Raw genomic sequence first — 12,681 nt, 5'->3', positions numbered from 1 at the left:
GATGGTAAATTGTTGTTTCTGCTTTAGACGTCCCCTCGCAGCGGTTGTACATCAGCGGCAGGGTTTCGCTTGTGCTGCGTCTGCAGTCGCAGCGTGGTGGGGGATCGTTGGTCTCCATCGGGTCCTGTCTGCGGGTCTCTCCAGAGATGAACACAGCAGAGATGTCCCAGGCTCATCTCTGCCCTGGGGGCTACACGGGTGTAGGACTTTTTCTCTGGGAATCGGGGAAAATCACTTCACCTGCTCTTGCTCCAGCACTCGTCCCTGTCTGACGTCCCCGGCTGACGTCCCCGGCTGGAGGAGGGAGCGGGGCTCAGTTTTGTTGTGGGCACAGCCAGCGCCCCCGAAAAACACATCCAGGCGTGTGACAGAAGTGAGGCTCAGGCAAAGCATCCCCTCTAGCTATTAGTGGTGCTCCTGCTCCAAAATCTCGTCACCCTAAATGTAGGGTGATTTACGGGTTTGCCTGGTGCCAGTTGCTATGACCCAGAGCAGGGATGTCCTAACCAGCCCCTCACCCTGTGTCAATCAAACCAGCACACGCTGCCCCAGTGCGTATCCCGCAGGAGCGAGGACAGACCCTGTGACCAGGGAGTCCTGAGGTCTCCTTCAAGACCAGGTCCCCCCCTGAAGCCCAGCAGCTGCTGGCATCCCCCATCACCGCCTGGCCCTGGACCGTCCCCCACCAGCTTTTCGGGTGCTGACCTTGGTCGAGCGGCCGCCTGCCAAGAAGCAGGGAAAATACATCAGACCTGCAACGTTATCACAGCCCCTTCCACATTCAACCAGCTGGAACTTTCCCAGGAATTTTTCTTTGTGTCGGCAAAAGCCCAGGTGCCAAAACAGCCCGCAGGTTGCGGGGAAGGAAATGGCTTTGAAGAGAGCCCTGAGCCTGGCCCTAACCCTCAGGCTTTGCTCCCTCTCTGCATCCTCGGCTGCTTCGTGCATGCATGAAGACAAACACGATTTTCGGGAAGAAAAGGTGCAACATTTCTGGGTTTGACCTTGAACTCACTTCGTGTTTAGGAACCGACTTGAATGTCACTTGGTATTTTTATATAAATTTTATATACATTTGTTTTCTAGAAACTTTTTCCCACCCAAAATTGGCAAGAAAACATTCAATTTGCCTCTAGTCAATTTTCCTGTGGTCTCTTCTTTTTTTTTTTTTTTTTTTTTTTTTTTTTTAAGTTTCCAAAAATAACTCACAGATGTTTGTGGCATGAACAGAAGTCTCCCCGGCTGGCATGAACCGCCACCCTCCCTCCTCCTCCTCCATCTCCCCTCCTCCTGTGCCCTGTGGGATGGTGCAGCTCCAGGCACCCCCAGTTATTCCCACCCATGTTACGCGGTGGCATCTCAGCATGGGTGGCTCCACGTGCCACTGATCGCAGGTGCAATTATTCCTATCCCTGCTACATCTCCCAATGCCTCCCTCCTCCTGCACTGGCACCAGCTTTGAGCTAAATCTTCCCCAAATTGTTCCCACAGCTTTGCATGCCTCACCCGCCGTGGGCAGCACAAGCAGCCCCAGGACTCCCGTGGGTCCGTGTCCCCTTCCCGGGTGGCACGGATGTCTCTCCATCTCAGTAGAGTGGGTTTTTCGCCTGCTGCCCCTCCTTGCTGGTAGGCAGCAGATCAGAGCTGGGTTTCCAGCCAAGCATGGGGCATCTGAACCCCACCGCTCTGCCAAACTCCCTCAAACATCCCTCCATTTATTTTCCAGCTGCTCTTACGGCATGGGACCAGCAAGCTCAGCAGATGCACCAGACGGGACATGCGGGCACGGCCAGCGCAGCATCGCAGACAGGAGCAAGGGGGTCAGGAAAATGCATGTGTGCTTTATTCATGGATATGTTTGAATATTGACATGTACAGAAGAGATAAGTACAGGTTATACCCCAGTAGCACAGGCAGGCATCAGCCATCCTCCCCTACGTGCACGTGCGCACACACGCACCCAGCCTGTAGCATCACCATGGCTCCAGCACCGGCTCCCCGCCGCGGTGTCTCCCTCCCTGCTCGTGCTCTTGCTTTGACAACGATGTGGGATTTGTACATACACAATATTTCACGGGCTTTCAGGACTGCCAAACCACTGGGAATGGTGCTGAGCAGCCAAAAAAATCGAGTTCAGTGGCTGCAGAAAGCTTGGCTGTTCTTTTTTCCCTTTTTTTTTTTTTTTTTCCTCCCTTGACTCTTCTTTATGCTTATGAAAGTCCTCAGGTACGGAATACCTAAAAAATTGTCTCCCTTTCTCTCTCTTGGCTCGCTCAGTCCTTTACTTTTACAAGCAGCTGCTATGACTTTGGTGGTTAGTCAAGAGGCTTAAAAATGAAGATCCATGGTTCACTTTGCAGAGTTCAACCGAGATGAAATGTCATAAAAAAAAAAAATTACTGACTTTTCACAAGGGAAAAAAAATTGCCTGTGCATGCGTGTGTTTGGACGGGGGCGGGGGGGGAATGTAATTGGGCTTCCTGCCCCCAAAAGGACTGCTCAAAAGCCATCCTCTTTTGCAAAGTTTAAGTTGTGAGCGGGCTTGGAGGGAGAGTTGACATTAAATATTGACAAAAAGGGTGAAATGATGAGGAAAAAGTCATGCAGGTTTTTTGATCATTATTTTTCTAAATTCTGCACAATATGACTGCCCGTCCAACGCACCCCTCAGCTCTTCCCCGCTGGGCAGGAGACTCATTTCTCTGTGCCTTACTCACTTCATTTCGAAGCGTCCCCAGGTGGCGGGGAACCCCTGGCGGAGCAGGACCTGGCCTGGGACCGTGCTTGAAGGATGCTGAATCCAAACTGCCAGCACAGGACAAAGGCTGAGGACGGCGAGTGCATTTTCAGACCTGCAACCTCAACTCCGCAGATGCTTTTGAGGCCCCCCCGCAGGGCACGAGGAGGAAACGCACGCAAACACTAGCAGACACCCATTTACACTAACTCATTGTGCAATTTTTGCAGGGATCCCAGCAGACCGTCGCCATGTTTTTTGGCCTTCTCGTGCAATGCCTCTGTGTTATGATCCATGGTAGTTGGCTGTCACCTTCCACAGCCTTGGGGCAGTTTAGCTGTTGGTTTGCCATCCTCCCAAAACTGAGGACTTGAGAAGAGACTACAATGGGAATCAAGGATCTCTTTGGCCTGTGATGGTACTTAACACCCTAAGGAGTCTTTAAAGCAAGATATAAATCCAGAGATGATGAAGTCTGTCATTGAAGTTGTTAAAAAACATTTAAGATAACTATGCTAGAAAGTGGAAAGGGGGCCTGCTGTGGGAGACGGCAATGAACTCAATTTTTCAGGTCAATTTTTCAGAGCATACTAGTCCTAAGGGAGAGCTGAAGCGGGGTTGCCAGTCATCCTGGCCACCTAGAAAATATCTATCTCTGCTGGCTGTCAATTAGAGAAGGAAACAGCAAAGTGCCGTTTCAATGCCAGTGAGTTACAACAGACACAGGAGTGGAGCCGTGAAAGACTGCAGGAGCGAGTACTCCTGGAAAGCAGCTGCCACTTGCACGCCCGTCCTACGCAGAGGTTCAGCCCGTGCAAGAAGATTAAAAGCTGGTGGAGACCTGGCTTGCTGGGGCCAGATGTGTAGAAGAGCAGGGCATGACTACAGGACTTGAAAGGAAAGCAGTAGAAGGCAATTCACAGCATGACCTCATGATGTTGAGGTAGTTCCTTGCCTTTGAAGGGCTGAGCATCAGGGTTTAATCCCTTCCTACCTGTGCATTAGAGGACACAAGTTTTGCAGAGTTACAGCTAGTAGTTGTGTCACTTGGTGCACAGATGGCTCCACCGTCTCTCAGAGGACGCCGTTGTCCTGGATAACACGGAGATGTTCACAGCGACTCAGTGCATGGCTATGGCACTTTGAAGAGAGGTGAGGGGCTTCCCTGCCTGTAGCGCTGCCTCTCTGCCTGCTTTTCTGATCTGGGTGAGCCTCTTGGCAGTGAAGATTTCACATACAAGTTTCAGTTCAGAGCGTGACCTGGCCCCCTGCACACAAGACTTAAATCTTGGCATGTTCCTTTGCACAGCCCTGGATTAGGACAATCAGGTGCTACAGCCCCGAGGACCTCCAAGAGCAGAACTTTGGATAGGATGCAGCCAGGAGGATTTCTGTGCGTGTCTTACACATCCACAGGTGTTCATTTGAAAACAAGAGTGGTTTTATATTGGGCCAAAACCCAAGAAAGCTGCTGCACTTTCTCAGCAAAATCTGAAGCAAAAAAGCAACGGAAGGTGTTCTATAGGGAATGTGAATAAAAAGCAATAGACTTTGCTGCATCAGCTGCTGCTAAGCCTTTCTATGCATCCAAATGCTAAGGAGCTAGCGATGTTCCTCGAAGGAGCACAAATCAAGGAATAAATGGGCTGCTGCAAAGCCCAGGCCTAAATACTCAGGGAGAATCTGGAGCTATTCCTGTGCCTTCTGTGGCAGTCAACCTGGGTAAGCATTTATCCTGGGAAACTTTCTCACCCTTCCTTACCATCTTCTTTCTTGGCTTGATCTAACGAGGGGTTCAGCCCCTCAAGATGGCACTGGGAGTCCTCAGCTCACCTCCTTGAGGGAAGACCCCTGAATGCTCAGGTAACCCAAGGTCATGCCTCTGCCTCCCTGTGCCCCGAGAAACCAGAGAGACGTTTGTCCTCACCCTCCAGCTGGGTTCTGCCTGCAGTAGAGTGGGTCACTTCACCAGCCTTTGCTTAAACCACCTCTCAGCTGAGTAATTAGCACTTGGCAGGAGGCAATGTCCTTCATGTGCTAACCTGGACACAAGCAATTGCCTCCACCAGCTCTTCAAGGAGGGGAACCTTAGTAATCCATTCCCTACCTATGACACAATTCATGACTTGCCCTTTCCAAAAATTGGCTGGATATTTATGTCCACAGGGTGGTATCTATCAAACCTTTTCTATCCTATCTCTTCCTTGCATAACTAATGAAACCCTCTGACTCTCTGAGAGACTGATGGAAGCACAGGTAGCACATGAGAATGAGTTGCGTCGGGCTTGCATCCTGCCCATGGGCTCACATGTTCATCCTGCATGGAGAAAGGTTAGCTTGGAGTGGGACAACATTGGCCTCTGGTTGTTTGGACATGACAAAAAAATACCTACCCCAAACACTTTACAGGACCAGTGAATATAGATGCTAGGGTTGGGGCACGAAGAAAGCCAGCCGTAAACAAAACTCAACACACGTGTTTCTTCCTGAACACCATCGATCGATACATAACACGTTTCTATAAAAAGGAGGACCCAGGGGGTAGGTGACGGCTTGGCAATGCATGCTGGCCATGGTTTCAAGCAGGTGGTTAATGCCTGTGAGCCAGTTCATAGCATGGTTACTTGGTCCACCCCAGAGGTGCTTCAGGATCCTCTCCAGTAAACAAAACCAATCACCTTCTCACTGGGGGTCTGGTTTCATCCCTGTGAACCAGGTAGTTTGCCTTTGGGTCCTGAGCAACCCTGGAGACAGTCTGAACTCCACATCTTGACATGTCCTGTCAAGAGCCCCCCATAGTGCGTCAGGGCTTCAGGAAACTTCCTGACAGCTCAGCCATCAAAAGTCTTTCCCCTCTTGGCTGGGACAGGCAAAAGGATTTTCTTTGCGGGTCTCATTTCTTGGCTTAACTCTCTCCTTCAACTTTTCCAAGGGAATTGTCCATGGCTTCAACCCCATCTGCAGAGAGCTGGAGAGACAACGACAAAGCTGTGGGGTGGAAAGGTGGCCAGGACCAAGAATGAGCTGGTTATCGATGATGCTGATTGTATAAAATCAAATAAATTGGCAGATGGATGAGGAGAAGAAAGGGATGCCCACACACTCTCTTCTCCTTCCCATCCCTTCCCTCCTCCCTCCCCTCCCACTGAAAAAGTTACTTGTCTGGTTGTTTTGTAAAGAAACCAACACAAAGAGAGTCTCTGCCTGGCGTGTGCCCGCCCTGCTTCACATTACGAAGAGGCTCAGCACAGCAAGAGCGGAGAGAAGCCACATCTGCAGTGGAGAGGCTGCCCAGCAGAAGGGAGCTGCTGGGCTGGAGGTCCCTGATGACAGACGAGTGGAGCCCCGCAGGAGCCTCTCCTCTCCAGCCACCTGCAAGAGAAAGGAGGCAGCACAAGGTAAGTGATGTGGTTGTTCCCCACCTTGGTCCTTCTGAGGCTTTAGGGCTTAGTGATCATGCAGCCTTCCTATGTGTGTGCATGTGCAGAGGGATCTAGGGCTGGTCTCAACACCCCAGCTCTAGTCTGGAGGTCAGCTCAGCTCTGTTGGAACTGGTGGTGAAGGTGGTGGTAGCACCACAGCATTTAGCAGGGTCACCTCATGGGCACAGAACTGGGCACGTAGCCTGCAGGTTTGGACAGTAGCTGGAGGTGCCTTTGTGTGAGGTGGGTGCCTGGATGCCCACTCCAGTCAATGGAGATCCATGTAGCCCATGGAGCCACTGCTAGCCAGCAGCTTGACCCAGTGGCCTCTCTAGGTGGAGATGTCCCTTGGGTATTGAAAACGTCTCCATGGGGCTGGCAGACATTTCACCAAGGAGCAGCTGGGAGCCAGGTGGGTTACTCCAAAATACAGTGCACGTGTTTGCATGACTGACTCCTGCCCTGGGTGCCGGCCCCCTGCAGAGAAACTGCAGCCTTCTCCTTTTACAGTGTATTGACAACTGTGGCTGAAAATTTGCTTTACTAGAGACTTGTATTTGCATTAGTTGACAACTGAGATAATTTAGAGCTAAGGCTCTGTACTGCTAAGGAGATGGGAAGCAGGTGTACTAATCAGTCCATCATAGCTTTCCTCCTCAGGTCCAGGGACGTGAACAGGGTCTGGGTTTAGAGTTGAGTCCAAAGCCAAGGCCCAGCTCCCCAGTTCCTCTTGCAGTGTCAGCAGGGACCATTCTCCAGCAGCACTCACGCCTCAGCAGTGGGATGTGCTGCTGTCACATGGGTGTTCAGGATGTCGTAGGACCATCCTTGACTACAGTAGTTTTTCCAGCTTCCCACTTGCTGGTGGTAGCATCAGTTGGCTATCTGGGCCGGACTGTCACTGATGAGGGAGGTTCACAGCTTCTCCATCACTTCCAGGAATAAAGCTCTGAGTGTGTTTGGACCGTGCTAAGGTCTGGGGAGCACCGTCTAGAGGCAAGTCCTCCAAGTCTCCTGGGTGCGAAGTTTATGGCCTGCTGAAAGTATGCCTGTGCTGTGCATGGCCACCAACGCCCTGAGAAGCAGTGAGGGAAGCTGAGGCCACATCTCTGCACCTCCCAACCCGCTGCTCTGTGAAAACAGAGTGGAGGGAGGTGAAGCAGGTGTTTTCCCAGCAAAAGAAACACAGAAGAGGCTTAAAAAAACCTGTCTGTGGAAGCTCCCTGAAGGTATCAGCTAGCCCAGTGCAAAGCCCACGCTCAGTCCCTGGAGTCTAGTTAACTGACAGCTTCTGTTACGTGAACATTCAGCAAATCAGGGTCACTGTTAATTATTCAATAGTAAAATAATTCAATCTGAAAATTACTCTGGTGGGTGGCAAATCAAGGTCATTTCTTTTTATTTAAAAATAAAATATTTAATGCTTACTACTGCCATCATCAGTAAATTCATCTGTTATTTGTTTTAAAATAATTTCAATTTAATGTTTCTTTGATACTGACAATTCGCTGATGACTAGAACCTTTCAGATGAAATTTTCCAGTGCTTAGCAAACATTAGTCAGTGAAGCCTCAATGCTATGACCTGCAGGCTCCTCACCTAACAAGGGAGGAATCTACATCTCAGGCAGCTGAAATGCTTGTGCCAAACCAGTGGTCCTGGCTCCCCTACTACAGTCCTGAAAAGCCCATGGATTTCTAAAAAAAACATATCTCTCTGTAGCACCCACAAAAGAAAAGAGAAGGTGACCAACAGGAAGGAGGGCAGAGTCAGGGACAGGAGTGTGTAGCCCCATGCTTGATGTTGGGGAAGAATATGTCAGAGCATGAAGAAGAGGGTCAATCAGGGATTCAGAGGTGGAGGGGAGGTTGGATGTCCGCACGTAGCTGAAATTACACAGATGAAAGAGGGAGCTGAGGTGAGGCTGGAAGGCATGGAGGAGGTATAGACACTGCCAAGCATCTTAGGGCCAGGTCAGCCCTCTCCTACCTTGGTGGGCTGGAGGTGCTCGAAGATGTTCTCTCTGAGGGTCGCCACAGCTCTGTTGGCATTTCGCTCCTGCTTGTACATCTGTGTGGTGGGGGGGATAGATGGGGCCACAGCCGCATTCAGGTAGGTCCCATTGCCAAAGGCCAGAATGGCATTTTCTGCGAGTGGGAAAGAGATGGATAAAAGAGTTGTCAGGGCAAGGTTTCCAAGCAAAGCACGTGCATCCCTTCTCCAACCTCCTCCAACTGCATCATGTAAATGCATGCCTGAGGGGCTTCAGCACTCCTTTGTTGAAAGCACAGGGAACTGGACACCAACAGACTCTTGAGGACCAGGGCATCTTCATACCCTCATTCACAAGAAGCCTCACCAGCTTGCGGGCGATGCTGCCACAGCAGCAATGTGCCGTGTGATACTTACGGAGACAGATATTGTCGGTAAAGAGATGCAGAAAGCTCTCACACTCTTCCTGCCGGTTGCCGCTGGCATTGCACGTGCACCAGGGAGCTATGCTGGAAGTTGAGTTGTCAATGTAGTTGGGTGTGATGGGGCTGCCTGCCAGGAAGGGTGGAGAAGTGTTACTGCAAGGCTGGTACTTCAAGAAGGGACAATGATTTCCCTCCTTGCTGCACTCTTCAGTTGCTCTGCTTACAGCCTCAGCTGAGCCCCTCCGTGATGGCAATACAAGAAAACCCTTCAAGTGCTGGTGTCACAGGTCTGTTTTGCTCCCAGGGAGGAGAAAAGGAGGCAGTCACAACCCTTTTGTTTACCCCATCACCACCAAAGCCTTCAGTCAATTAAAATGTGCTATCCATCCAAGGAATGAGCAGTTCCTGGGAACTCAGGTTCCCTAATATTCAAAACCTGTATGTGAGTATGTACAAAGTTTTCCATGCTGTCATTGAAAAAATCAAACTCAGTCTCCAGAATGGTCAGAGACAACAAAGGAAGGATTAAACCAGAATGAAATCTTGACCTAAAAATCTGTCAATCTATCCCATCCGTCAGGATGGACCAAGTCCAATGGCCATTGGCACTTCTCTTTGGACTCTGGCTGTACTTGTGCTAACTGCTGCCAGCTGGGTCTCTGCAGCATCTGAAAACCCAATTTGACATCCTCTGAAGTCAGCAAGATGGCATTGGATAGTGATTTCCAGTGGCATCACTGGTGATAGCATCAGGGAACTCCTGACAGAGCAGATGCCCTGGGATGGCCCATCTATTTCCACCTGAAACAGAAGCCGGGACCTTGCAGCGGCCCATAGTGCATGGGTTTTCTCCTTCCATTACAACTATCCTAAAGTTTCCCCTTGATCATAGCTTAGGTTCCTTCTCTAATCACTGCAGAGACAAGGCCCAGCATCTCCCTGGGATCCCAGTCTCAGCTCTCCACCTTACTGTCCTCATAGCTTTTAGTTGGCCAGAGTAAGAGGAGATGTTTCCCACCCAGAGGAGATGATTCCCACACAGAGAGTGGGAGAGAGACCAGCCGAAGGATGCAGCCTCTTACCTATGATCCCTGTATACGCCAGCAGACAGGCAGCATAGCTGTCCCTCCGGCAGCCGCTCGCCGCCTGCAGGGACGGCTGGCAATTAAACTGGAACTCCGCATAGCGTGACCTGATGGAGGGAGAGCACAAAATGGGACATATTAGCACAGATAGTTGGGGCAAAAAGGGACATAACAGCACGCTGGTGGTGTTTACAGAAGGGAAGACATTTGTAAAATGCTTTGCTGCTGCAGGTGTTGCTAAACCAGTTTGAATGCATGTCATTTTATACCCTCCTGCCCCCTCCCCAGCAAACCCAGAGGTGGGTTTTATCCCTTTGAGATGAAACATGAATAGGTGCTGTAGTTCATGTCTTACAGGCTTCTGGGATTGCAAGAAAGGTCCAGTCTTGGAAGAAATGTTCATTTTCTGGTGCGTGAAGCTGGTTTTCGAGGGAAGAACTGTTGCAGGCAGTGAGGGAATTCATTCTGTATTGCCATTATCTGACTTTTGAGTAATAACTTCCCTTAGAGACCTAGGCCTTCATTTTTAGGCTGATTGGCTGAAAGAGAAAATCATTCTGGTCCAGTTTCTCTCTCTTCAAAGACTGTGCCTTAAAATTAGCTGAGGTCATCCTCAGATTAAGGGAAATGCCCAAGGGCTCAGATATGAAATGCTCTACCCATCATCAGGGCTGCTGCCATACCCTCTGCTGCAGGCACCCATTCTCAGCAGAAGGTTGGACTCCTTGGAGCCTGTGGAGCGAGAGGTGTATGACATACAGCTCTCACCACAGACCACTGTGCCTCAGTTTTCACATTGTCTAGGTCAAAGCACCAAACCAAACCACTTCACACAAAGCAGCTTTGAGACACACGCTGGGATCATTGGGGTTGTCTGGGCCATGCAGGGAAGTAGGTGCATCATTCAGACAGATTGCTTTTTGCATGTGGCCCCCCTGCTAGCTTGGTTGATTAAACTCTGTTAATCATGCTGCCAACCAGATATTTGCCACTTAATTCTTTAGGGATGAGTCAGTTGGTGGCACATAGGCATCTAGTGGTGTTTGGCCATTGTAGGATAATCTAAGACATCCACTTTGGGCTTTCAAGCAGGACATAGGACCTACTGGAGATTCACATCCTTTTAAACAGGCATGCCATGGCCAGGTGAGAAGGCATCTCACATGGCATTTGAGCTGCTTAGGAAACTCAAGCAAGCACTAGCACTGTCAACACTTGAGGGGAGGGTCTGCAGTGTCTGAACTGTGAAATGAGTACCTCAAATGTTTGCTCTGCCTGTGCAATCTCAGAAAAACTGAGACAGCCTCTCTCTTCCAGACATTTTTTGTGCTCCTGGTCAGTGTCAGCACTCAGACTTGCACTGTCCTGCCCGTTTCTCTCCTCCTCCCCAGTATTCTTTTTTCCTCTTCTTTGCTGCCATGTTTGCCCCATACCAACCCCTTTGTCCTGTGCCATGGCCAGACAAACATTTCTTGCACAAACTTTTGCTGCGTTATTTAGGGGAGGGGGGTAGTGATTGCAGGTTTTGTATAATTCATGTTAGTAGAGCCCACCCCTACAAGCTGGGAAATTCAAGAAGTTACAGCTGTGAGGAAGCTGCAGGAGGACTAAGCAGTGCAGGCAGGGTTAGCCCTGGAGTATTTTACTCTATTTCTTTAAAGTGCCATGTTTTGTTCCTGGGTCTCTTTGTGGTTTCTGCACTGCTAGCTTTGACCAGGTCACACGTCAATCCCTTGCTTCCACCGTGTCTCTAGAGGACGTTTTATATTATATATTCAGAGACCAAGGAACCAGATAATTAACAGCTGTGCTGCCTGCAGGAAACGGTTTCCAGCCTCCTGGGAAGCAGCGCTCTCCCCTTTCAACCTCTTCTTCCCTGCTGGGCCCACTTGTCTTGTTAGGAAGAGGGCAGTACCCGGCTGTTGTGGGTTCCCTGGGTAGCTGGGTGAAATCTGAGCAGGAGACGGTGTGGCTTAGGGGCTTTGTGTCTTTCAGAGTCAGCTTCAGATGTATAGCTCAGTTTCTTTCCTTCATTCATGTTTCTGGGCTGCAGAGGGGTGAGGATATTAGTACCAGTGCATCCATCCAAGAAGATGATGCTGCTGCTCTCACCTTCCTTTGTGAAAGGACATAATTTTTTAATTGTAATTTAAAGATGATGTGCTGGTAGGGGATGTCTGCTGGAAGTTCAGCTCAGGAAGTCCCAAAGCCCACAATAATTAGAGACTGGGACAATACTGGGAGATGTGTCCTACACTTGCTCTTGTGCTTTTCTCCAGGTGTCTGCTCATGGCCACAGCTGCACACAGGGCACTGGGCTGGGACCACCACATTTGGTGCAGTATGGCTGCTGGTATGGTCTTACATCTCTTACTGCCAGATGGGCTCCACTCCTGAGAGCTGTATGTGGATTAACCTTCTGGAATATCAAAGACTTTTTGAGAAATAGAGAGGTGGAAATAGTGCAGCTGAGGGAAAAATTCTTAAGGGGTATGCCTGTGAGCGTGCATACTGGGATTGGTCTGTGCATGTGTGCGTGCATGGGGCTTAAAGGGAAACAGAGGAGCAAACCTCCCTGGCCACATACCGGCTGGTGCATCTGGAGTGAGAACTGTGACTCTGAGACTCCTATTGCAATCACTGGAACGTCCAGCCTTGCAGCAGAAGGGTATAGTTTTTATATATATAATTCATTTTTCTAATTAAAAAAGAAGACAAAGCCATGGTTTTAAGGTATCTACAAGTGCCTGTGACTGTTAGGACAGCTTGTGTGCTCCTGTGGGATGCTCTGGGCTGGCGGAGATAGACAGTGAAGAGACAGATTGGTGAAAGTGACTGCAAGCACACCACACCACATCTCTGCTTAGCTTGCACCTTCCTGAAACAGTTTCCATAGCAGGTATTTCTTTAAGACCAAACCCAAAAACCCATAGAAAAGGTCTAAAAAAACTCCAGCACAAACTTCTCAAATCTTCTCCTGCCTGTTAACGCTTTCTGCATAGACTACGAGCCAAGGACAT

At 49.8% G+C, this 12,681-nt stretch overlaps 1 protein-coding gene across 3 annotated transcripts in view; it reads right to left on the bottom strand.

The window, feature by feature from the left end:
- Window positions 1–1,820: 1,820 nt before the first annotated feature.
- GFRA4 (GDNF family receptor alpha 4) overlaps window positions 1,821–12,681 on the bottom strand; it is a 76,680-nt gene continuing 65,819 nt past the window's right edge. For all 3 annotated transcript variants that reach the window (XM_074587193.1, XM_074587194.1, XM_074587195.1), the window contains exons 5-8: window positions 9,659–9,768; window positions 8,569–8,703; window positions 8,149–8,306; window positions 1,821–6,109 (exon numbers count right to left, since the gene is read on the bottom strand). In XM_074587193.1, the coding sequence (XP_074443294.1) occupies window positions 5,963–6,109; window positions 8,149–8,306; window positions 8,569–8,703; window positions 9,659–9,768 (550 nt within the window). In that variant the 3' untranslated portion in view covers window positions 1,821–5,962. The remainder of the gene's footprint in view (window positions 6,110–8,148; window positions 8,307–8,568; window positions 8,704–9,658; window positions 9,769–12,681) is intronic.

This window comes from Larus michahellis, chromosome 5, assembly GCF_964199755.1.
Source record: "Larus michahellis chromosome 5, bLarMic1.1, whole genome shotgun sequence".
NCBI lineage: Eukaryota > Metazoa > Chordata > Aves > Charadriiformes > Laridae > Larus > Larus michahellis.
The sequence above is the reverse complement of the archived record's forward strand: the minus strand, read 5'-3'. Positions and strand labels throughout refer to the sequence as shown.